General features: G+C 43.3%; 1 protein-coding gene across 1 annotated transcript in view; it reads right to left on the bottom strand.

Annotated features, from left to right (window-relative positions):
- The window catches only part of LOC141582960 (testis-specific Y-encoded protein 3-like), a 137,749-nt gene extending 125,062 nt beyond the window's left edge, over positions 1 to 12,687 (bottom strand). Inside the window, exon 1 of the mRNA XM_074392405.1 lies at positions 12,082 to 12,687. Within this exon, the coding sequence (XP_074248506.1) occupies positions 12,082 to 12,687 (606 nt within the window). The remainder of the gene's footprint in view (positions 1 to 12,081) is intronic.
- Between the last annotated feature and the right edge of the window lie 12,162 nt (positions 12,688 to 24,849).

Below are 24,849 nucleotides of genomic sequence, written 5' to 3'. Positions count from 1 at the left end.
TATTGCTAGGAGAAGAATTATTGGCCATCATTAGAAAACCTGCACTGGTACATTTTAATTTTTCATCGTTTAATATAGGGCCAACTGCTTCAAGACCAAGGAGAACGTTTAGGTGTAAATATAGCATGCAGCCATTCGAGGATTGTAGTATTTGTGTGAGTGAGATGCACTGAACAACATGGGTAAATTGACTTTCTTGAGCTGAGAAAGCACCAACGGATAACCTTTACAATCAGTGAAGACTTGGATGGTTTTACGTGTTTTGCCTGTGTCATTAATAGCTGTAGGCAATTCATATGACAAAGAAAATAACGACTAATAGTTATTAGCCATTAATTGTGAACTTTTACCTAAGCGTTAGTATATGTCTTAAGTTTGTTAGAACTGGCCTTGTAGGATTCAAGAGATAATTCAGAGCCATAAAAAGTATTCAAAGTGTCATTGAATTTCTGGTGATTTAGGGAAAGAAGAATTGAGTCACTGAAGAAATATCTTGCAACAGTTGTCTTAGAGAATAAATAATAGTGTTTCAGATTTCCTGCTGTTTACATAATGTTTCATCATATTAAATTTACAGGTCCCACATCAAGTGAAAGAGGTAATTTCACATGGAAAGTCTGTCTCTTCCTGCAGGCGTGACCATATATCACAAAAAGATAATGCTTATGCAACTAAGAATAGGTAAAGGAAAAATGAAAAACTAGTTTATTGTTGTGTTAGTTATGAAATTCACATAAGAAAATGGAAATTTTTTAGGTCAACAATTAAGTGGCATTTATTACATGCTGTTGTGCAATCTCCGTCTTGTTCCAAAACCTTTTCATGGCTCCAAACTACAAGTCTCTTACCAGTTAAGCAGTCCCTTTCATTTTATCTTTTCCCTCAGCTGCTAGTAACCACCACTCTGTTTTGTTTGTGAACTGATCTGTTCTGCATACCTCACGTTAATGGGCTTGATCAATGTTTACTCCACTTTTATATCTGTTTTCTTTCTGCCTGATGTCCTGAAGTTTCATTCACATCATAGCACTTCACTTTTTACATAAGCTGTTAACCCATTCTTTGGTTTGAGTGTTTCCTCTACACTGTTTTGATGCACACATGTTTATTTGAGTACAGTTACTGAATTGTCAGTATGTATGAGTAATAACTTTTGGTGTTTATGTTTTGTTTTGTTTTATTTTCGTTCTTGAGGCCCCACCACATTTCTTCTTAGTAGCTGCATTATTTCCTATCCAACAAGTATTGATTCAGGGTTCCAGTTTATCTCCATTCACTCACGGTCTTGATATTTCTAAGATTTTAAAATGTATAACCATATAAGTATGGCTGAAATATTTTATCTCACTTGGGGTTTGAAATGTATTTTCTGAATAACTAATTGTGAGTACCAGATCCACTTGTCTTTTGGGTATTTTCATATTGTATTTGGAGAAGTGCCTAGGCCTTTATATATGTCTGGCCTTTATTTCATTTAAGCTGTATGTAAGTTATGCTTTTTATATTAGAAGTTGACCACTTAAAATTTGTTTCTTCAGCTTATGCAATCAGAGGTAATCGAAGTTTCCAAGACAACGTGGAACATGCTTCGATGCGTACACACTACACACTATGGATACCCTGATGATGATCGTTCCAGACAGGGTACACATTTCACTAGAGGATATAGGTATTATAACATTTTTTGGTTTTGTCCAATAGATTTCTTAAGTAGTTCATTCTGACACTGTCAAATCTTTTTTTGTTTTTGTTTTTGTTTTTTTCTTTTTTTTTTAATTTAAGAGATCATGATGGCTACAGAAGGCACCGTGGTAGAGATCATTCTGACCAACGTAGTAGAAGTTCTAACAGATAATCATATCAGACTTATACTAAGGCTCCAAGTTTGATTTTTAAAGTACAGAATTTTGTTGAGTAGACCAGATTTTTCAAAAGGGAAAATATAAAGGAAAAAATGTAACATGTTTAAATACTGAGAGTTTTGAACTGTGGAAAGCTTAGGGAAGTGTACGAAACTTAGAGCCTCCGTTAATTGTCAGAAAATGTGACTGGCGTTTAATTCAGAATATAATTCCTTAAGCTTGCAAATACTACTCTTATGCATCTTTTAAATAAAGCCTTTTGAGCAATGCAGAAATAAATATTATCCTGTCAATAAAGACAGACGATTGCAAGTATTTCCAAATAATACTTTATCTGATTCATGCTTTAGTGATGCCAGTAAAAATGTTTAACTGTATTTCAACATAAGTTCTATGATTTTATTAACCCTGCAGGGACCTCTCGTGGTGCAGCACCTGCACAAAGGCCTAGGAAGACTTACGGTGGAAGCAGTTGCCCTGATTACAACAATACACGAGATAGATATGGCAGAAGTCAGGACAAGTACTCAAGGGGCCATGGTGATTTCTCTTCCAGTGATTGTGAGCATTGTGGCAGAAAAGAACCAATGTGCCCACCCTCTGTGGAGACAGTGGACTGTGCTTCTCCTGAAGCACATCATAGCTCAAGACACAGGACATCTATGGGGAATAACCGGGGAAGACGATCTGAAAAAGGAGACTGAAGGTGATACTAAAAATCATGATTATTTCATGTCAAAACTTGCTGTTGAATGGAAAATTAATATGTTGTTTCTGCATTATTACCTGAGTACCACTATAAGAAATAGGTTGTTTTTCAGGGGAGAGGCAGATACTCATTTTCTCCATGAATATTTTTGAGGTATTAAGATAAAAATTTATTTTTTGAAAGTAATTTTACAACTGTTAGTGCTAATCAAACTGAAAACTATTCTGATTTGATGTAATGTCCGTTTAATATTTTCAGAATAAAATGTTACATGTAATATCAAATGCCTGATTTCATTGCTACACAGGCTTAAAAGCAAATTATATAGGAATGTAAACTGCAGTGTTGACAATTACATTCATTTATTTGCCCCTAAGTTGATAGAATAATAGACATCTCTTAAGTTTCCATTGGAATCTGTACACATTTCCTATCTGAGCTGCGTTTCTTTAGTTTATGCCTATATTCCCACCACTTTGGGACGCCTAAAAAGGTGGGTGTACCTAGCAGGTTAGGAGACTGAAACCATCCTCGCTTGCAGGGTGAAAGCCAGTCTCTAATAAAAATACAGAAAATCAGTCAGGTATGGTGGCACATGGCTGTAGTCACAGCTACTCTGGGGGCTGTGTCAGGAGAAGTGCTTGAACCCAGGAGGTGGACATTGCAGTGAGCTAGGATTGCACAACTGCACTCCAGCCTGGGTGGCAGAGTGAGAATGTGTTTAAAAAAAAAAAAAAAAAAAAAAGGAGCAGTTTGGCCAGGGAAGGTGGTTCACTCCTGTAATCCCAACATTGGAGAGATCACAACGTCAATTTTCAGGTCTTCAGAAAGACTACTGAACTAAACTCAAACTAAAATATTTGTCCTTAAAGGTATATTAAAGCACAAAGGAAACCATTAGGTTTGCTTGTTGCTAAAGTTTAAGGTACCCAGAATGTTCTCCTTGTAGCATTCTGTGGCTAAAGCGGACAAAGGTGATGAAAAAATATTTACCACCTTAATCAAAAGTGAACCAGCTAAGTTTTCTAACTGCACAGCTTTATGACATTAATTGTTCCTATTTAGTGGAAAATAAATTTCTTTCAGGAATTAACAGTAACTCTTTCTTGAAATATTTGGCAATGGTTTTAAGTAAGTGTTTAGCAATATGTTCTCACAAATAGGAATGATCTGGAAGGGCTGGGGTTTTGTGAAGTTATTTTTATTTTATTTATTTATGTATTTATTTATTTTGTGATGGAGACTAGCCTTGTCATCTAAGCTAGGGTGTAGTGGCTGGAACTTAATTCACTGCAGCCTCCATGTATTGGGTTCAAGCTATTTTTCTTCCTCAGCATCTTAAGTAACTGGGATTTCAGGAGTCTCCCAGCACAGCTGGTTAATATTTTGTAATTTTCGTACAGACAGCATTTGACGCTCAAGGCCAAGGTGGTCTTCAAATCAGGATCCACCCTTTTCTGCCTCCCCAAGTGCTATTAATACAGGCATAAGTCACCATGCACAGCATATCTGATTTCCACTATGCTCAGACTATCACATTTAATTTAATATGAATAGGAATGCTTTAAAAGTCATCCTTTCGGGACAGTTAATTGTATAATACATCAGCATAAAGATTCAGAGTGCAGATTGCTTAAACGTCTAAGATATTATCGAGTAATCAAAATAAAATGGGTGGTGGAGAAATGTGATGATGCTATCAGATAAAAATGTTTGGACCCAAGTAAGTAAACCAATTAATTTACTTGATCATACTACCTAAAGAAATGGAATATATGAAGATTAAACATCTAATTAATGGATTAATATATAAAGCTATAAATAACTATTAAAATATGTAAGAATGCTTACCTGAGTGTTCTATAGTTTTCCATTGAAACAAAACTTTTACAATCCATAGTGTTTAGAAGTAACAAACTAATCTACAGAAGGAGGTATTTTCATGAGAAAATTTTGACAAGATTTGTTTTCTAGTGTAAAAAAGGCCAAGTAATTTTAGAAAAGGTACCATTTCTGAGTTTTGGGTGGGTTATTCATGTTGCGATATTGCATGTTGATTCACATATGAAGTAGAATTCTGAAGATTAAATAAAAAGATAAAACTCCGTAGTCATGTGTTTTCGCAGTGGCAATTCAAGATCTAGTGTGTTTTCAGGTGTGATAACTCAGGTCTTTAATCCCAGCATTTTGCGAGGCTGAGACAGACATTGTGTTTCACCTGAGGCATTTGAGACAAAGGCTGGGCAACATGGAGAAATAGAGTCTCTATTGAATAGCCAAAACTGGCTGCATTTAATTGTGCATCAGTGTACTTTTTGCTTTTTGGGATGCTAAGGCAGGAGGATAGCTTAAAGATGTGAGGGCCAGTCTGCAGTGAGCTTGCGAGCTGGCTCCACTGCATTTTATTTTTGGAAACAGAGTGAGTCACGGTTTTAAGAAAAACTGTCTATGATATTCTGACCCTGAGAGTAGTTTTCCTAAATTACCTCCATGTGGAATTCATCCATAAGAATTTAATAAAATGGGAAACAGAAAATAAGCTGTGAGATACAATCTCAGCTCACCGCAACTTCTGCCTCTCGGGTTTAATGGATTCTCCTGCCTCAGCTAGTGAAATGTGGTGAGGTGCAGTGGCTTGGGCCTGTAGTCCCAACAGGTTGGGAGGCTGAGGCAGATGGTTTACTTGAGGTCAGGATTTTGAGGCCAGTGTGGCCCCCATGGTAAAACCCTGTCTCTACTAACAATACACACATTAGAGGCAGGTTGGGTTTGCTGATGCCTGTGGTCCCAGCACTTTGGGAGTCTGAGGGAGACAGATCATGAGGTCAGTAGTTGCAGATTAGCCTGGCCAGCATTGTGAAACCCTGTTTTTATTACAAATACAAACGATTAGCTTGGCATGGTGGACTGCGCCTGTAGTGCCAGCTACTCAGGAGGCCATGACAGGACAATCATTTGAACCTGGGAGGTGGAGAGGTTGCGGTGAGCCAAGACTGGGCCAGTGCACTCCAGCCTGGTTGACAGAGCCAGACTCTGTCTCAAACAAACAAATGAAAAAAGTCAGTTGCCTGAATTCATTCTCAGGGTCATGGTACCTGATCTTAAGCTCTCCTGAATGCTGAGGAGATGGGAATAACATAGAAGGTGCTTGTAGTCCCAGCTATTCCTGGAGGCTGAGGTGAGAGAATCCCTTGAGCCCAGGAGGTTGAGACTGCAGTGAGTCAAGATTGCACCACTGCACTCTGCCCTGGATGACAGAGTGAGACCTAGCCTTGAAAAAGGAAAAAGGATATGGAAATTCCATTCGATTAAGAAAGTAATTAAAGCCCACACTTTAACTTCGAAATTGCTCCATTTTTTTTTTCTTTTTTTTTAGAGAGTCTGATTGTGTGACCCAGGCTGGAGTGTTTAGGGTGTGATCTCTGCTCAGTGCAGCCTCAGACTCCCGATGAGTTCAAGCGATTCTCATGTCTCAGTCTCCCAAGTAGCTGACATTACAAAGGCCCACCACCCCAGTCACCCAGCTGGTCTGCAATGGTCGGATCTTGGCTCACTGCAACCTCCACCCCGTGGGTTCAAGCGATTCTCCTGCCTCAGCCTCCTGAGTAGTTTGAATTACAGGTACCCACCACCACACCCAGCTAAATTTTGTATTTTTAGTAGACACCAGGTTTAGCCTCATTGGCCAGGCTGCTCTGGAACTCCTGACCTCAGACGATCCACCTGCCTCAGCCTCCCAAAATGCTGGGATAGCAGGTGTGAGTCACCATGCCCAGCCCAAATGTTCCAAATTTGTAAGTGACATGAACATATGTTGCTAATACTTATAGCGCAGAGGATTCAAGAAATTAAGATTTTTCCTGCTGGCAAAGAAATTCTACTAGCCACATATCCCTTGAATATTAACCCCTGTTATTCCACTTCATATATATATATATATATATATATATATATATATATATATTGTGTGTGTGTGTGTGTGTGTGTGTGTGTGTGTGTGTGTGTGTGATGGAGTTTCGCTCTTGTTACCCAGCTGGAGTGCCATGCCATAATCTCGGCTCACCGCAACCTCCGTCTCCTTGGTTCAGGCAATTCTCCTGCCTCAACCTCTTGTAAGTAGCTGGGATTACAGGCACGCACCACCATGCCCAGCTAATTTTTTGCATTTTTATTAGAGACGGGGTTTCACCATGTTGACCAGGATGGTCTAGATCTCTTGACATTGTGATCCACCCACCTCGACCTCCCAAAGTGCTGGGATTACAGGCTTGAGCCCCCGTGCCCGGCCTCCAGTTTTACTATCTTTTTTTTTTTTTTTTTTTTTTTTTTTTTTTTTTTTTTTTTGGGTTGGGGGACAGTGTCTGGCTCTGACAGTGTCTGTCTCTGATCAATCACTGGAGTGCAGTGGTTTGATCTCAGCTCTCTGCAACCACCACCTCATAAATATGATTCTCCTGCTTCTGCCTCCCCAGTAGTTGGCATTATAAATGCCACACATGGGTATTTTTTGTCCTTTTGTAGTACAGATGGGTTTCACCAGGCTGACCAGGTTTATCTTGAACTCTTGACCTCAAGTAATTTGCCTGCCTTGGCCTGCAAAACTGCTGGGGTAATAGGTGTGAGCCACATTGCCCGGCCTCCAGGTGGCATATCTTGCTGATAGGTTTGATTACCTGAATGAGCCCAATTTCACAGTAAAGGAGGGCAGTATCTCTTTCCAGCCGCACAGAGTGTCACAGATGAAATGAAATCGATCTTCAGTATGCAAGGTACTCAATGCATTCTGGTTTGCAATTTTGACTAATCTGGTAAGAGGTGGGGGCTGAGGAATTTCAAGCTGTTTTTTTTTTTTGTTTGTTTGTTTGTTTTACTGTTTTGTTTTGTTTTTTTGAGACAGAGTCTCACTCTGTCACTCAGGCCAGAGTGCCATGGTGTGATCTCAGCTCACTGCAACCTCTCCGCCTACTGGGTTCAAGCGATTCTCTTGCCACAGCACCCTGAGTAGCTGGGACTACAGGCACCCGCCACCATGCCCAGGTAATTTTTCATATATTTAGCATAGACAGGGTTTCCCCATTCTGGCCAGGCTTAGCTGGAACTCCCGACTTCGTGATCCAACCACCATGGCCTCCCAGGATGCTGACATGACAGGCATGAGCCACTGTTCCTGGCCACTGTTTTGTTTTTTAAACAAAAGCACTATTGCATGTCTCATGAGTGCTACAGAAAACACATTGTAAAATATTTTCCACCCAATTATGATTCTTTATTGTGACAAAAAAATCATGTACCAGAAAATCAGACCTTCTTTGTAAAACGTTGTATGTATATTATGGTTAGCATACATGCCCATGGCTGTCCGGCCAAGGAATAGTTGAAGTTGATTCAAGTTCAGTCTCTCAGAATGTATAACACCTGTTGAGTGGGGTTTGCTTTTCTAAGCAAAATGGGCCTTTGAAAGGCCCATTTATCTCTTTCCTTCAACTTCTGGATGTGTTGAAGTACAGATAATCCTGTGGGTACAATTTACACTTACTGCTGTCTTCCATCTGAAGCTATTGGAGCACATGATGACTTCTTAATATGGCACATCTGAAGGAAAACTCTGAAATGTGGCTAGGTGCAGTGGCTCAGGCCTGTTATCCCAGCAGGTTGGGAGGCTGAGGCAGGTGGATAACTTGAGGTCAGGAGGTTGAGGCCACTCTGGCCCACCTGGTGGAACCATTTCTCAACTAAAATCACAAATATTAGAGACCTGGTGCCTTGCTTGTAATCCTAGCAGTTTGGGAGGCTGAGATGGGTGAATCACCTGACGTCAGGAGTTCAGGACCATACTTAACAACATGGTGAAATGCCATCTCAAGTAAAAACACACAAATTAGCCAGCTGTAGTGCTGGGTGCCTATCATCCCAACTACTCTACAGGTTTGGGTAGGAGAATCACTTGAGTCCAGGAGGGAGACACTGCAGTGAGCTGAGATTGTGCCATTGTACTCCAGCCTGGGTGAAAGAGTGAGACTCTCTCTCTCTCTCTGTCTCTCTCTGTCTCTCTCTCTCCCTCTCTCTCGCTCTGTGTGTGTGTGTGTGTGTGTGTACACATGTATATCTTATATATACACAAATACACACACACACACACACACACATATATATACACACACACACACACGTATATAAACTATTGTGCCATGTTCATTGTTGCCAACTAAATGCTACCCTTTTCCACAAAAGCTTGTTGTCTTTAACAATAAAATTTTTTAACATTGCAGTAGAGCACACATCATATGAAGTCTATCATTTCAGCCATTTTTAATAGTCCAATTCATTGGTAATAAGTACCTTGAAATAATTATGCAACCCTCATCATCATCCAGCCCTGGAATGTTTCCATCTTCCCAAACAGAAACTGTCCACATTAAAAACCCAATTTCTAGGCTGGGCAAGGAGGCTGACACCTGTAACCCGAGCACTTTGGGAGGCCAAGGTGGGCAGATAAAGGGATCAAGAGATCAAGACCGTACTGGACACCAGGGTGAAACCCCATCTCCACTAAAATACAAAAATCAGATGAGCATGGTGGCACACAGCTGTAATTCCAAGCTACTTGGGAAGTTGAGGCAGAGGATTTCCTGAATCCAGGAGACAGAGGCAGCAGTGAGTCAAGATGAAGCCACTGTACTCCAATCTGACTGACAGAGGAAGACTGCACGTCAAACAAAGAGAAAGAAAGAAAACGAGAAACACCAGTTCCCCATTCCACATTCCTACTCTCTGCAACTCAGTTGTAGTTTCTGTCTCTGAAATCTGTGCCTGTTCTAGACATTTTAGATAAATGAAGTCATACGCTATGGGCCTTTCATGCCTGGCTTCTCTCACTCAGCCTGATGTCTTCAGGGTTCATCCATACTGCCGCCTGTGTTTGAGCCTCATCCCTTTTCCTGGCTGTATCGTATTCCACTGAGTGCACAGAGCACATTCTGTTTACCCGCTCATCCATGGATTGGACACCTGTGTTTTTTCCATCTCTGGGTTGTTGTGAATCATGCTGCTGTGTATGTGAGTATAGCTGTATGCTCTGTTTTTCTAGGAAAGCCTTCAGAAATATGTTCATACATGACATCATGTCTTTTTTGGGGACGTCGATGGATCTGGAGACCCTCATTCTCAGAAAACTAACACAGGAACAGAAATCCAAACACTGCCTGTTCTCACTCCTAAGTAGGAGCTGAAAGATGAGAACACATGGACACAGGGAGGGGAACATTGCACACCAGCACCTCTCAGTGTGAGTGGTGGGAGGAAGAGCATCAGGAGCAATAGCTCAGGCATGGTGGCCTTAATAACTAGGTGATGGTTTGTCTGTTTCAGCAAAGCACCGAGAAAGACATTTACCTTTGTAACCAAGCTGCACACTTGTTTATGTTCCCCAGAGCTTGAAACACATTCTTTTTTAGATGGGGTTTCAGGCTTGCTGCCCAGGTGGAGTGCAGTGCTGTATCTCGGCTCAACTCAACGTCCACCTGGCAGGTTTCAAGTGACTCTCCTGCCTCAATATCTCGAGTAGCTGGGATCACAGGCATGCACCAGCACATCTGGCCAAATTTTGTATTTTTAGTAGAGATTGGGTTTCTCCGTGTTGATCAATCTGGTCTTAAACTACAGATCTCATTGATCCGCCCACCTCGCCCTCCCAAAGTGCTGGGATTGAAGGTGTGGGCACCACACTGGCCAGGATAAAATTTTCAGAAAGTTTACATAGTACAAAGAAAATGTGTCTAATTGTTTTTATTAGACCGATGGTAGAGTCAAGCACTTTCTCTGATAAGATATTGGGACCCATGTGAAATCACTAGACTGAATTGCATGTAGGATTTGAGGAAGAAGGCCAGTCAGCTGCACTCACTTTGTGGGGTGGCCAATGTGCCTGAGCCACCTGCCCCTGACATTCCCATCCATAGGGGACAGTTGATGGTTTGCTGACTTCCGTGGGAAAAGGTCTTCTCCTATCACCACTTTAAAAAAGACCAGCCCCAAACTGGTCCTGGGATTTACTTACAATCTTCTCATTATGTAGTTACCTCCTAGGAAAATCATGGCAAGACCCTTTCCTCACTTTTTTCTTATGCATTAAATTGGGGCAAGACCTTTTCTGATGTCCTGGTACCAGGCAAGTCCCTAGACATTTCCCAGTCTGAGCTGCCCTGAGTGTACACACCAATCTGCTGCTCGACTCCCACTGTCAGGTTATTCTACTGTGCAGCAGTGTCCTTTGACCAGCACACAGTAGCAGAGAGGCTAGCTTGGGAGAACAAAGTGTTTCCGCTGTTTACGGAGTAAATTGCGGAGAAAACCTGTTTCTCCTGCATGGTGAGTCATGGGGATGGCAGTCAGAGGAGGTCAACACTCTCACTCAAGAGCCTCAGCTGCCTGCATGGGAGCAGGGGCAAAACTGGGCTATAGATTTTCAAAGCTCAACTGCTGATACCCAGCAGGAGGTCTGTAATGCATATGGAAGGCAACACAAAAACTGCAAGAACTTTGACCGTCAAAGCCTCTTCCCTGAGACAACACAGCTCTTCTCACAGAAGCTGTGGTGACCAGAGTCCATATGGCACAAGAAGGTTAGCACCCTATTAGTGCCTCTCCAAGTCGGATGCTCGTGTAGGAACTATTTTATCTAGGAATGGAGAGGAAATTTCTCCACCCACCACTGAAATCCCCCTCCCCCTCTGTGGCAGAGACAACTCCTTATCTTGTGCAGAGACACAGGTGTTCCTTCGTACCAGCCACTCACTCCAGAAGAAAGGCTGTTATATTTTGTCCTCCTGCATGAGGCTTGTAACACATGCTCTGCCACTTTGGGTTCCTTCTGGGGTGGTTCGCAATCTGACTTAGGTCAAAGAGCCTTCACATGGATGGAAGGAAGAGCTACACACAACAGGGAAGCAGGTCTAAAAGCCAGAAGGAACAGGGAAGAAGCTCTAAGGCTGGGGTACGGGATTTCTGAGATCTGCTTGAGTGTGTGACCTTCGTTTCCCCACCCCCTCCCCCGAATTAAGGCTTCGTGGGTTCACGGAGTGTGTATAATTCTGAGGCTGACTGGGGCAACCTGCAGAGGGCTGCTGCTGTCTCAGGAGTGGCAGAAGCAGCTTATACCCGAAAATGCCCTGTCCCAGATCTGACTGGCAAGGGGGAGCAACCGCACTCCCTTCTCAATAGCTCGATTGTCAGAAAAAACTCTTCTGGCGAGAAGTCGCTTCTGCTCTTCAAAAAGATGACTCAAACTCCTGCTGCTCGGCATCAGGAAGGGTCTCTGTGCCGCAGGCCGGAGAGCAAGACCCGCGACCGCTCCGGCTTTCCACAGCCAGACTTTCACGCGGCAACTCGCAACTGGCACCTCACCGTGGTTTCCAGAATAGTCATATCCCCGCTGAGCTGCCCGTAAGTGACTTCCAGTTCCCCTAGGGCATCTTTCAAGTGGACACACAGAAAAGGTGCTGAAAAGGATACGGCATTGGCCCAGAAGCCGGGGATGCCCCTGATGATGGCGCCTCTGCGGTCCAGGTGGGGCTTGCGCCTGCGCTCCAGCTTTTCCGTCTGCTGAGAAAAGGCCCTCCTGGCTCGAGCATTAACAGGCTCCAGCTCCAGCTGAACGGCCCGCAGCTCCTCCAGTGCAGACTCTGGCGTCATGGGTCCAGGCCCTGGCTGTGCCCGTTTGTCCCGCTGCTCCCGCTCCACATCGGCTTCCTCCTCGGCCACCACTTCCACTTCCGCCATTATGTCGTCCTCCACCAGCAGCGCCTCCTCCTCCTCCCTCAAGGCCTCCTCGTTGCTCTCCTGCGCTCGCGGGAGCCTGCGGGTGGCTTGGCTGACCCCCAGGGCGCATGCGCCGGACTTCAAGGGCGAACTGCCTCCAAAGGCTGTCTGAGCGCGACGCAGACCGCAGGCCTCCCCCAGCGGCCAGTCAGTGCGAGGGTCCCTGGAGGCCACGCCCCCCGGCTGGCCTGCAGCCCCAGCCTCCTCGGGCAAGCCTCCGTGAGAAGCCCTGGGAGCTTGCGGCAGGCGGCGCTGGGTGCGGGCACACGCGGGCTGCCTGCCCTTTGGAATTGTGCGCATGGAAGCGCTGTGCCCTGACTGCCGTCATGCGTGTGGCAGGCCATTGACCCACAGGGAACACATGAAGCATCTGAGTTCAGTCGGCAGGCCAGGTAGACGGTACTGAGTGTTCCAAGATCAAGATCGAGAGGAGAGAGAGGGGCACCAGCGCTGGCTGCTGGGGCGAGGGCTGCGGAGAGGCTTGAGGAAGTGGGCGGGGCAGGCGCCTGGGAGGACAGTTGCCTAGTATCTTGCTGGAGTGGAATTTGTCCGCTCCGGCGGTGGAAACTCTCGCTCGGACTCTTGCAGGTCTATGCACAGACAGGCTCCGAGTACCTTGCTTCCTCCCTGAGGATGCTGGACGCCCAGGAGCATTCCAAAGGACCTCGCGTCCAGTGCCCTGGACACACCTTGTGGACCCAGAGGCTACCGCAAGCGCAGCAGCGGCCGTGGTGCCTGCTGGCTGGGCTCTGTAAGACCAGGGCCTCCGCCTCCTGCTCCTGGGCTCCTGGGCGCAGCTGACCCTTTTGGGGACCTGGGCCCCACGGCAAGTGCCGAGAGCAGCGAGCCCGGTGGGGCTCCCCAGGAACCCTGGGTCCACGTAGGCGCCGTCTGGCGTTCTCAGCATGGGAGGCCCCCGGGCCTCGCGGGGAGTCCAGGGCTGCTGGGGTCTTGGGGTGAATGCCACAGGGCATGGTCTGTGAGAGCCCCCAGGAGGGGCCAAGTTCAGGCTGGAGGCTCTGCAAGGGAGGGCGGCTGGGGCGAAGAGCTAGGAGGCAGCCTTGCGGCAGGAGGCAGTGCTGGTGGTGGACGACATAACGGTGGACGTGGACGGAGTGGCCGAGGAGGAGGCTGACACCGAAGAGCGGCAGCAGGTGGACCAGCGGGCCCAGCGCCCTGGCCCCAGCAAGCCCTGGCCGGCAACGGACTCGCCGGAGGTCCTTCACTTGGAGCTGGGCTCCGTTCATGCCCCAGATGGTAGAGCATCTCCGGCTTCTGGGGAGATCCGTATCCTTGCAGGTTCTCAGGACTCGGGTTCATGGGACGCGGGGCTGCCCTCCCCTGCAAGGCAGGCACTAGCTCCCCAGACACGCTTTTCTCGCTTTTGCTGGCCCTGCCCCCAAAGGGGTGTAGTAGGCCCTGAGCATATATAACTTCCATTGCACCCACAAGAGCCCCATGGGGAACATCAGGCCTGGCCCTGAGGCCCCTTCTACCCACAGCGGTTTCCTCATGGGGAGTCATCCACCCCTCAGGGAGTTCGGGAAAGCAGAACACCGTGCACTCAGGCAGCAGCTGACCCTGCTCAGCAGCCAGCACACAAGGGCCTCGTGCGGCTCAGAATCCCGAGGAAGCAGCCGCCTCACACCACCCAGGCTGCCCCCTAACCTCTTGACCACTTCTTCGGTGGCTGGCCCCTGGACAGCGTAGGCCTTCTCGGCCTCCTTCCACCCACCCCCACAGTCGTGAAGTGCCCCCATGCCAGACACAGCCAGAGGACCCCCACAGTCGTGAAGTGCTCCCGCCAGACACAGCCAGAGGACCACCAAGAAAGGGTGCCAGGCCAAAGGTCTGCCGGAGAGCCCTGCCCCACAACTCTCTGCCCTCTTGCAGAGTTCCAGGGTGTTTCAACACACACTCACTCAATCATCTGGAGGCTCTTTGACCAGAGGCAGATTGCACAGCACACCAAAATGTTCTACCACCCACCCCCAGATCACAAGCCACCATACAGCCTTGCTTACTTGCTGAGCTGCATGACGGATTTGCAGGTCACGCTGGGAAGCCTGGGGTCTAGGGTAGAGGTCAGGACTCAGGGGTTCCTCTGGATCCCAGAGGGCGGTGTCTCAGCGGGCGAGCTGGGTAGCAGAAATCCATGCTTCCCTCCAGCAGCTAGCAGGCCCGCTTCAGCCCAGCTAGCTGAAATGGTCTCTTTGTGTCCCTACTTCTTCTCCCTTCATCACCAAGCGGGAGGAGGAACTCAGCCATCCCGGGTATCAGCAGCAGGATGAAGTTGTCCTTTCATGCTAACCTTTACTTCCTCAGTGAAGTGATCATTAAGGGGTATCTCCTTGGCATCCTAGGTAAGTAGTGCCTCCAGGCGCCCCAGGGGAAGTGGTGTGTGAGAGGCTATGCCTGGCGTGAGCCTTCCCCACCCGCCTCTCTCCAGGGTACAGGGTGGTTGATTCCACTGCAGTCCAGTTGCTGTAGGATCATGAAGGTGAAGCCCCCATCTGCAGAAGGGACACCAGCTACCTGAGCTTGTTCAGCTGGTTGGCTGATAATATGATAATATAGGGAAAGAGACTCAAGAAAAATTTTGAGTGCCCTTTGGATTCCTTTAGACTACTCACTTGTAAATTTTTAACTTCTTCCCCCTGTGGTTCTGCTCAGTTTATTATTTGTAATTTATATTTGTTTCCTTATTTGCATCTTGTGGAATGTTTGTCTCAAAGGACTTTATTATTATTTTTTAAAATTTTCCCGTTGGATATGTGAGCACTTTTTCTTGAATATAATTTTTTATCTTATTTTTAATTTTTTCAGATGGAGTCTCACTCTGTTGCTCAGGCTGGAGAGGTGGGATCTCAGCTCACTGCAACATGGCCCTCCCAGCTTCAAGCAATTCCCCTGCCTCAGGCCTCTGAGGAGCTGGGATCATGGGTTCTTGCCACCATGCCCAGCTAATTTTTGTAATTTTAGTCAAGACTGGGTTTCACTGTGATTGGCAGGCTGGTCTCGAACCCCTGACCTCAAGTGATCCACACACCTGGGCCTCCCAAAATGCTGGGATTAAAGGCATGAGCCACCATGCCCGGCCTCATTTGTTTGTTGATGTATTTTAACTCTTGTTCTATTTTCTTCACTTTCTCATACTGTAGAGTTATTATAATAATATATTTTATGTATTTACTCACTACTTCAGTAGGATTTGAAAAGCAATGTTTCCATTCACTGAACACAGTGCTGTGAATAGGTTAAACCTTGGGTAGCACTGCCATCCTTTCCTTCATAAATTCTTCAGGAACTCTCATACTGTTTTCTCCCACCTGAGGAGAACATGCAGATATGAAAATTTGTGTGAGTGAGTAGCTGTCAAAATATAATCTGAAAGACCAGTGAAGTTCAGAAAGACAATTTTGCAGGTTTGCATTTTTAATTCACATAGTTTTGAAAACGTTATTTGCTGATCAATGAAATCCTGTATTCATGTTCATGTTAAAGACACACTGTGAATCATTTTCAAGAATGAAATGGCAACAATCCAAGGCCATTCGTTAGTTTAGGAAGTAATGACAGCGGTTGTTATGAAGAAAAATCGTATTTATTGAATGTATGTTTAGAGAGATTTTAGAAGACTTAACTCAGCATTTTTGCTTTTGTTGCTCTGGAGTTTTATCAGACTGTGATCAGACTGACTGTAGCATGACTAGCTAGAGTGGCTAGGCTACCAAAGTCTCCGGGCTGCAGTAGTTATTACTGAAGAAAGGGGCGATGAGTTTGGCTGTTTAAGGAGAGTGGACAACTGAGCAATTTCTATCCAAAGCCTGGTTTACTGGGTGGCCTCCTTTCACTGACATAGATAAGATCCGGAAGAAGTGTGTACTCAGTATAGTAGCTAGCCTTTGAGACTTGTGAAGCCTGTTTGCCTCCAACTGCCATAGCCAGATATTGGCCTGCACAAAACCAATATCTGTCATAGCCAGATATTGGCCTGCACAAAACCAATATCTGTCATAGCCAGATATTGGCCTATTTGCCTCCAACTGCCATAGCCAGGTATTGGCCTGCACATAACAGCCCTTCTGGACTCACTGAGTCCTATAAATTCAAAAATAGAATTTGGAAGATGTATTCCCAAGAAAGGTAGACATCGGATGAGTGCCTCGGAAACTCATCCGGATCAAATCACTTGTGGAAAAAAAAAAAAAAAAAAAACTTTACTTGGAAAGAAATCACTGAAGAGCAAATCCTAGAAAAATATGTTTTGGCCGGGCATGGTGGCTCACGCCTATAATCCCAGCACCTTGGGAGGCCGAGGAGGGTGGATCACTAGGTCAGGAGATTGAACCCATCTGCCTAACATGGTGAAACCCTGTGTCTACTAAAAATACAAAAATTAGCTGAGTGTGGTGGCATGTGCCTCTAGTACCAGCTACTGAGAAGGCTGAGGCAGAAGAAACACTTGCATCTGAGAGGCAGAGTTTGCAGGGAGCAGAGATGGCACCACTGCACTCCAGACTGGGCAGTAGTGCTAGACTCCTTCCAAAAAAACAATAATTAAAACAATTTTAAAAATAGAAACATTATATTTCACTGGGGAAATAAAACACACTGGACTCCTTTTAAACTGTGAAGTGTAAAGGTACTATTGTTAAAATAAGAGAATAACATACAATGTCTCATTTGTTTGAAGAGCAGCATACTAGCTCTCCGTATGCCTAGAGATTAATAACCCATGTAAGAAAACTCAGAGATTCGGAAAAATTCTTTTCAGAGAATGCTTTCTGTAATTACAGAGTTTTAATATTACTCCTACTGATCCACGATTCATGTATATTCGTCAGTTAGGCATAGGCCATATATTTTTTTATATAGGGACAAAGTTTTGTCTATATAACGATATTGTTTCTCTCATGTAAAAAGAGGAGAAAAAAATGAACTGCATACCACATTTGCATCAGAGACTTTGGCCTGAGTAATGAAGCAAACAGTGAAATTGTCTGTGCCAGGGTACAGATGGGAACATCTTGAAGCTTCCATCACTTACATCTGGATTCTCACTGGTCTCTCCTAGAAAGCCAAATGGACTATAAGCATCCTTAAGAACATATGGTACATTTAAACACCACATATTGTGGTAATAACTATCCTAAAGAACATGTGCTACGTTTAAACACTAAGCATTGAGATGAGGCCATGATTTGTCTTACCCTTAATGTCTCATCATCACTTAATCCTGTATGTATAACTTATACAAACAAATTCACTTTATTTTATCACCATTAACCTTTTACATCACACATTTATCTTCTATTTCATTCTCATTCCAGTCACTTTTTTTTTTTTTTTTTTTTTAATGGTGTTTCTCTCTGTCACCCAGGCTGGAGTGCAGTGGTGATCTTGGCTCTCTGCAAACTCTGCCTCCCAGTTCAAGCATTTTCTCCTTCCTCAGCCTCCTGAGTAGCTGGAATTACTGGCCCACATCACCACTCCTGGCTTATTTTGTATTTTTTTTTGTAGAGATGGGGTATCCCTGTGTGCATCAGACTAGTCTGAAATCAGAGGACCCACCTGATTTGGCCTCCCAAAGCCTCCCAAAGTGCTGGGATTACAGGCATGAGCCACTGCGCTTGGACTTTATTTACTTTTTTTCTTTCTTTCTTTTTTCTGAAACAAGTTCTTGCTTTGTTACCCAGGCTGGAGCACACTGGCACAATTTGGGCTCACTGCAGGCTTGACCTCCTGGGCTCAAACTATCCTCCCGCCTCAGCTTTCCATGTAGCTGGGACTATACATGTGCACCACCACGCCTGGTTTTTTTTTTTTTTTTTTTTTTTTTTTTTTTTTTTTTTTTTTTTAAGAAATGAAATCTTGCTGTATTGCACAAGCTGGTATCAAACCTCTTGGCTCAAAGACTCCTTCTAGTTTAAGCTCACAAAGCGCTTGACTTACAGGTGTGAGCCACTTCAACAGTTTAGTCCCTTTTTAATCACATTTAAAAATGCCACTATTCAAAATTAACAAGTCAGGTTTCTACTTACAAAGATTCCAAATTCCACATCAAGTTCAGATTCATTTGCATAAAGAGGTAAACACAACAATAAAACATACCTCTTATTTTTCTTTTGTTCCAAAGTTAGCAAAGATTTCGGAAACAAATCATCTCTACCTTGGTTTATAAAACTTGACTGTACAGAGAAATATCCTCCTATTTTTCCCATCTGAAATCCTGTCAAGTTATGGTCAGAAACATCATCTTATAAAACAGATCTCCCAGTGGGTATCTGATGTGGATTAAATGCCTTATAATTAGTAAGGCAGAGATTGTCAGTGTGGTTATTTTTTTGCAGAGTAATATTAAAAATATGAACTTCACTTTGTTTTTTGTTTTTTAAGAACGCTACCCTAATAAGGAAAGTAACTGCTGACCCGGAATAAGAATTCTTGGCCCAGACAGGCAGGGTTCTGGACTATTGTGGATCTTCAGATAGCCCAAGGGTGCTAAGAGCTGACTGTGAGTCTGGATCACTTGAAAGAGTAGCAATGCCAGGGCATTTCTTGCTACACCACTCACCAACTAGAATCTCTCATGCAGTGGAATGGTAGACACCTTAACAACTCTCAGTGGTGCCACAGGGTGCCTAAGGCCCAGTATCACAGCAGTGTCTTCAGGATTCGTGTGTTTGTGGGCAAATTAAAGTGCTTTCACTAGAAAACCGGAAACTTAAATACTGCATCAGGCCTTCCAGCATATTTCCTTAATCGTGATACCGGAGTCCCCTAGTTCATCTTCGGAGAAATCAGAAGTCTGTAAATAAAGAGTCGACACACAACGGGAATGCAGAGGAATTAACTGAACAGAAGTACTACTTAGCCAAACACAGAGAGGCAATTTCTTTTTAGCCTAAAACAAAACTGTCATCTGCATATGTGAAATGGCCAGGCACTATGGAAATGAATTTGCACAGAGAAACCTTCAGCAGTGTAATTACAGGATAATGAATTTTAGGTTATGGGCAGAGGCAGGCACAGACTTACCCTGTTCCTGACACAGTGGTCAGCTGTGAGAGTCCAAGCGCTGCTCGTTATGAAACCACTGCAGATCTGACTGCCACTGCTCATGATCACAGCCTGCCAAGGCATGGTATATCACAGAAAAATGTGATTTGCCAAAACTGAGGGGAAAAATAAGCGCCATTAATTTGAGTGGATCTGCCATCCGAAGACCAATTTTTAAAAGTTTTAACTTCCACCCTCTTTCTGCTAACCATGTCAGCATTGTGAACCATGACTAGCAAACACAACTTCTACATGCTTTGTGTTTACACATTCTTCTTGAAAAAAAAAATGTGTTTCTTTTAATATGTCTTCAAGATCTTAGTTTCTTTGTGTCCTAGCTTTAATTTGTTCAGGTAAAATGTTGTACATCATTACAGCATTCTCCACCATTGCAACCTTTATAAAGATACTATCTTAGCTACTAAGAAGTTGTTGAAGTAGATAGGCAACAAAAAATAATGTGATTTGAAGAAATTACATAAATAGTGAACATTTCCGAGATAAGGCACTTGTCTCTAAATTGTAGGGAACTTATCTTACTAAGCTTATAATCTTAGTGAGATATCAAAACAATGGTTTAAAGAGAAAATTCAAGTTTTAATTTCAGGAAAGAGCTAAAAAAACTAGATAGATAGATTGATTGGTAGATAGATGGATTAGATAGATAGATTGGATAGATTGATTAGATAGATAGATTAGATAGACAGACAGACAGATAGATAGGTAGATAGATAGGAAATACAGATGAAATTAGAAGCATGTAAGTCAGTGTGGTTGTTTCTGAATTAGATTTGGAGGATGCAAGCAAAGAATTATGGTCTCCTTTGCTTTTTAAATGTATTATGCACTGTAGCTATGGCAAAAGGAGATAACTATAAAATACATCTTATTGTGATTAAGTGAAAATTTAATTCATGAGACCAGAAGAGATCTCTCAGTTTCCAAAGAAATAAAGGAAACAGGAATATGAAACAGACATTGCTAATGTTGTGACAGGTTTTGTACCAGCTCATGGAAGGAGTAAAATGATAATCCCAGTGTAATACAGTCTAGTGTACTGGCACTGAAAACACATTATTTACCAACTACCATTCTGTTTCTAAACACCATACTGTCTTTATCTTGACTTACACTAAATTTAAAATAGTTCTGTTAGAAATGTAAGGTATTGTGTGGTAAGAAAGAAATGACTTTGTGTTAAAAGAGTGTGTCTTAATGTTAGTTCCATTCATATATTTAAATTGCACTCTTAAGTTCTGGGGTACCTGTGCAGATCTTGCAGGATTGTTGCATAGGTACACATGCAACGCCATGGTGGTTTGCTGTCTCCATTCCCGCATCATCTACATCAGGCAATTCTCCCAGTGTTATCCCTCCTCAAACTCCCCGACCCCTGCTGTCCCTCCCCTCACTCCCCACCCACCAACAGACCCCAGCGTGTGATGCTCCCCTCCCTGTGCACATGCATTTTCACTGTTCAACACCCACTTATGTGTGAGAACATGCAGTGTTTGTTTTCCTGTTCTTGTGTCTGTTTGCTGAGAATCATGATTTCCAGATTCATCCATGTCCCTACAAAGGACATGAGCTCATCGTTTTTGACAGCTGCATAGTATTCCCTCGTGTATATGTGCCATATTTTCCCTGTCCCGTCTATCATTGATGGGCACTTGGGTTGGTTCCTGGTCTTCACTATTGCGAACACTGCCGCAATGGACATACGTGTTCATGTGTCTTTATAATAGAACCATTCATAATCCTTTGGGTATATACCCTGTATTGGGATCATTGGGTCAAATGGTATCTCTATTTCTAGATCCTTGAGGAATCGCTATGCTGTCTTCCACAATGGTTGAACTAATTTACCCTCTGACCAACAGTGTAAAAGCAATCCTATTTCTCCACATCCTTTCCAGCATCTGTGGTGTCCTGATTGTTTTACTGATCCTCATTCTAGCTTGTGTGAGGTGGTATCTCAATGTGGTTTTGATTTGCATGTCTCTGATGACCACTGATGCTCAGCATTTTTTCATATGTTTCTTGGCCTCATAAAGGTCTTCTTTTGAAAAGATGTCTATTCATATCTTTGCCCACTCTTGAATGGCTTTTTTCTTTTCCTGCAAATCGGCTGCAGTTCTTTGCACATTCTGGTTGTTAGCCCATGTCAGATTGGTAGATTGCAGAAAAATTTTCCCATTCTTCTGGTTGGGGGTTACCTCTAATTATTGTCTCTTTTTCTGTGCAGAAACTGTTAAGTTTAATTACATCCCACTTGTCTATTTTGGCTTCAGTTGACATTGCTTTTGGTGTTTTGGTCATGACATTAACAGTCCCATTCATGTTTTGCCATGAGAACTTAACAAATTCATTCTACTTATTTAATATCAGAGTAAACAATTAAGATAACTATGATAATAAACTTGTATGGTCTTTATCATACAATAATCTATCTCATGCAGGGATACTATGGATGGAAACATACCAAGTAGGAAATGCCTTTGTAAGCCATAAGGAAAACAATTCCTATGATTTGGTAGATAAAAAAGACTTTCATTTCTCAGGAAGAGTTTTCCATTCCTTTTCTATTTCCATTCTCATCTTTTTCCACTTCCCCTACCAAGTTTTTGAGCCTTAGCCTGAGGCTGTGGCAGACAGATGAACTGTGGCAGAGAGATGAACCAGAAGCAGGAGTGGAGGTGAAAGCTGAGGCATTTGCAGAGGTAGAGAGTGAAAGAGACATGGAACCAGAAATAGTCATGGGCGCTTGCTTGTACCAGGGTGCATGGCTAAGCTGTGTCACTCCCTGGAGCCAGAAGAGGAAAGAGTAGACTTTGCTGAAGACAAAGGGCTTTGTGTAGTGCTCATTAAAGTGACTCAAGATTCCCACTTGCACCCAAGCGTCCTTTGGCTGTAGATGGCACACCAAAGGTGCCCGCAGGTCACCCTACAAGAAAAAAACAAACAAGGTATCAATTATTTTGAAGGAGGGCCAGAAGTAACTCTTGGTGTTTCAGTGATTCCTTTTTCTCCCTGATATTCACACTCCATGAATTTGTCACCTTAGAAACAGGCTCCCCCATAGCTTTTTGGCCTCCACACAGAAAGCAAATTTATTTAGCCTGGGCCAAAATTGAGCACAAGTGCTGACTTGTAGGATGTTCTAGATGCCTTTTTTTTTTTTTTTTTTTTTCTTTTCTTTTCAGAATTTCAGCACTTTCTGATGGAAAACAGAGAAGAGGTGTTAGTGTGGTTTGTTTTCAACTTTAGCCTAGATTAGAGGGAGAAGTATGACTGGAAGGGAAAGAAAAATCTTGTATTATTCATGAAAGGATACTATTATCTTTCCAAAATTGATTCTCTTCCATCCAAGAATCTTCTTCATTACTCCCCCCTCATAAGGACCAGCAGGGTATCCAAAAGTCATATAGTTAGTTGTATGTTTTTCTCTAGTTTCTCACTTTCCTGCAGGCATGAAGGAAGTAGCCAGTGTTGAAAATGTAGAGTCTGCTTCAGGAAAATCAAGGGAGGTTGTAGAGGTCCCATGGGACATAAGTAGAGTATGGCATGGCCAATGCTGACAGCTGAAGCTTGGGCAGGATCCTGGAGATCAATAAGCCCCACTTGGACCAGGGCCAGGGCAAGGGCTTCTGAGATTTTTCTGAGGAAAAAAAATCAAGAAAGAATCTTATTATTCCCACAAAGATGTGAAAATACCCCTGGAGATCATGTGAATCAGATGAAGTCCAAGTAAGCACTAAAGTACAAAGAGTAATTTAGACATGATTTTCAAGGATCATTTGAGACCAGGTGGACCACATAATGAGGCTCCATCCTTGCAAAAAAAAAAAAAAAAAAAAAAAAAAAAAAAAAAAAAACATACACAGAGGCAATGGTGTGTGCCTGTGTTCTCAGGTACTCAGGAGACTTAGGTGGGAGAACCCCTTAGTCTTGTGAGTCTGAGGCTACTGTGAGTCATGCCATTGCACTCCCATCTGGTTAACAGAGTAAGACACTCTTTCTCTTTCTTTCTCTCTCTCTCTCTCTCTCTCTCTCTCTCTTTCACACACACACACACACACACACACACACACACACACACACACACAGCAGCTGTCATAAGGGTCCACCGTTCTTTCTGTGGAGCCAGCATAGAAATGGGAGAAAGACAGTTGCATGGAAACTGTCCAAGGAAATTCACTGATTTCTGCCTCCCTGTAACTGAGACACCTGGGGACAAGACCATGGCATGATCCACACTCTGCCGTAGGGATCCACATGTGTTATATAGTGAGATTAGGGTTACTTCTTTCCTGTTTCTGAAATCTTAGGTTTTTAGGAAAATGCTCGGAAATTTAAGTATCTTCAATTCTGAGAAAATACTTGGAAATATACTGTATTATACTGTAATTTTAGAAATAGTACAGAGGTTATGTGCATACTTTCCCATCACATAATAATTTAATGTGTATATACATATATATCTGTGTTAAATATATACATATATATGTATATATATGTATATATACGTATGTATTCATGTAAGTGTGTTTACATGGGTGTGTGCGTATATATATATATATGTATATATATACATATATATACATATATATGTATATATTCATTGTATATAACCAAGTTACTAGTATCCAACATATTATACTAGTCTACTGTTTTCCAACAATGTGTGTACGTATATATGTATATACCTCAAGTGGAGTAATAAACCAACTCTAAGGAGTAAGACTATCCTTAAAGTACTGTTTTCAGATTAGAACTGTTTTTATAAAACACAACTCATAAGCTCTGTTTGTCCAAAATAAGATATTCTCTAAATATTTAGGCATCTCTGCTGATTCATGCAATGATCTAAATTTTGCTATTGCAAAGAACATAACCTCTGATTTTACAAACTCCAGTTTTAGTTTCCAACGAGAGTCTTGGTACCAAGTACATTAACTCAAACATATGGCCAGGCTAAACTTGCCGTTGTTTCATGAGAAACAACTGCTGTCTTGAAGAGCCAGAAAGCCTAGAAACTTTCTTTACAGATCACAGTTAGTTGATGCTCATCCTGGGAAACCTTGAGTTCTGAATGCCTAACGGGCTGTTGTCCAGTCTTGCATCCAGGTTGAGATCCAGGCATCAGGAGAGGTTGTTTTGTTACAATTGTGGCTGGAGCAGCATGCAAGAATGAAAAGGAATGAGAAAGAATGGACTCTTCAGTAAATGTTGAGGAAGATATTTCCTGAAGAGGATTAGCAGAAGAGGCTATGGATGGGAGAAGAGGAGAGAAGTCCACGGGAGAAAAAATCTGAGCAAGATGGGAAAATGCACAATGGAGGAAATGTGCAAGAAGAAACGACTGAACAGGAAGGGGGCAGTGTCCATGGACATGGAAGA

The sequence above is a fragment of the Saimiri boliviensis genome, chromosome Y (assembly GCF_048565385.1).
Source record: "Saimiri boliviensis isolate mSaiBol1 chromosome Y, mSaiBol1.pri, whole genome shotgun sequence".
Lineage (NCBI taxonomy): Eukaryota > Metazoa > Chordata > Mammalia > Primates > Cebidae > Saimiri > Saimiri boliviensis.
Note: the sequence above shows the minus strand (reverse complement) of the source record. Positions and strands in the feature narration are given on the sequence as shown.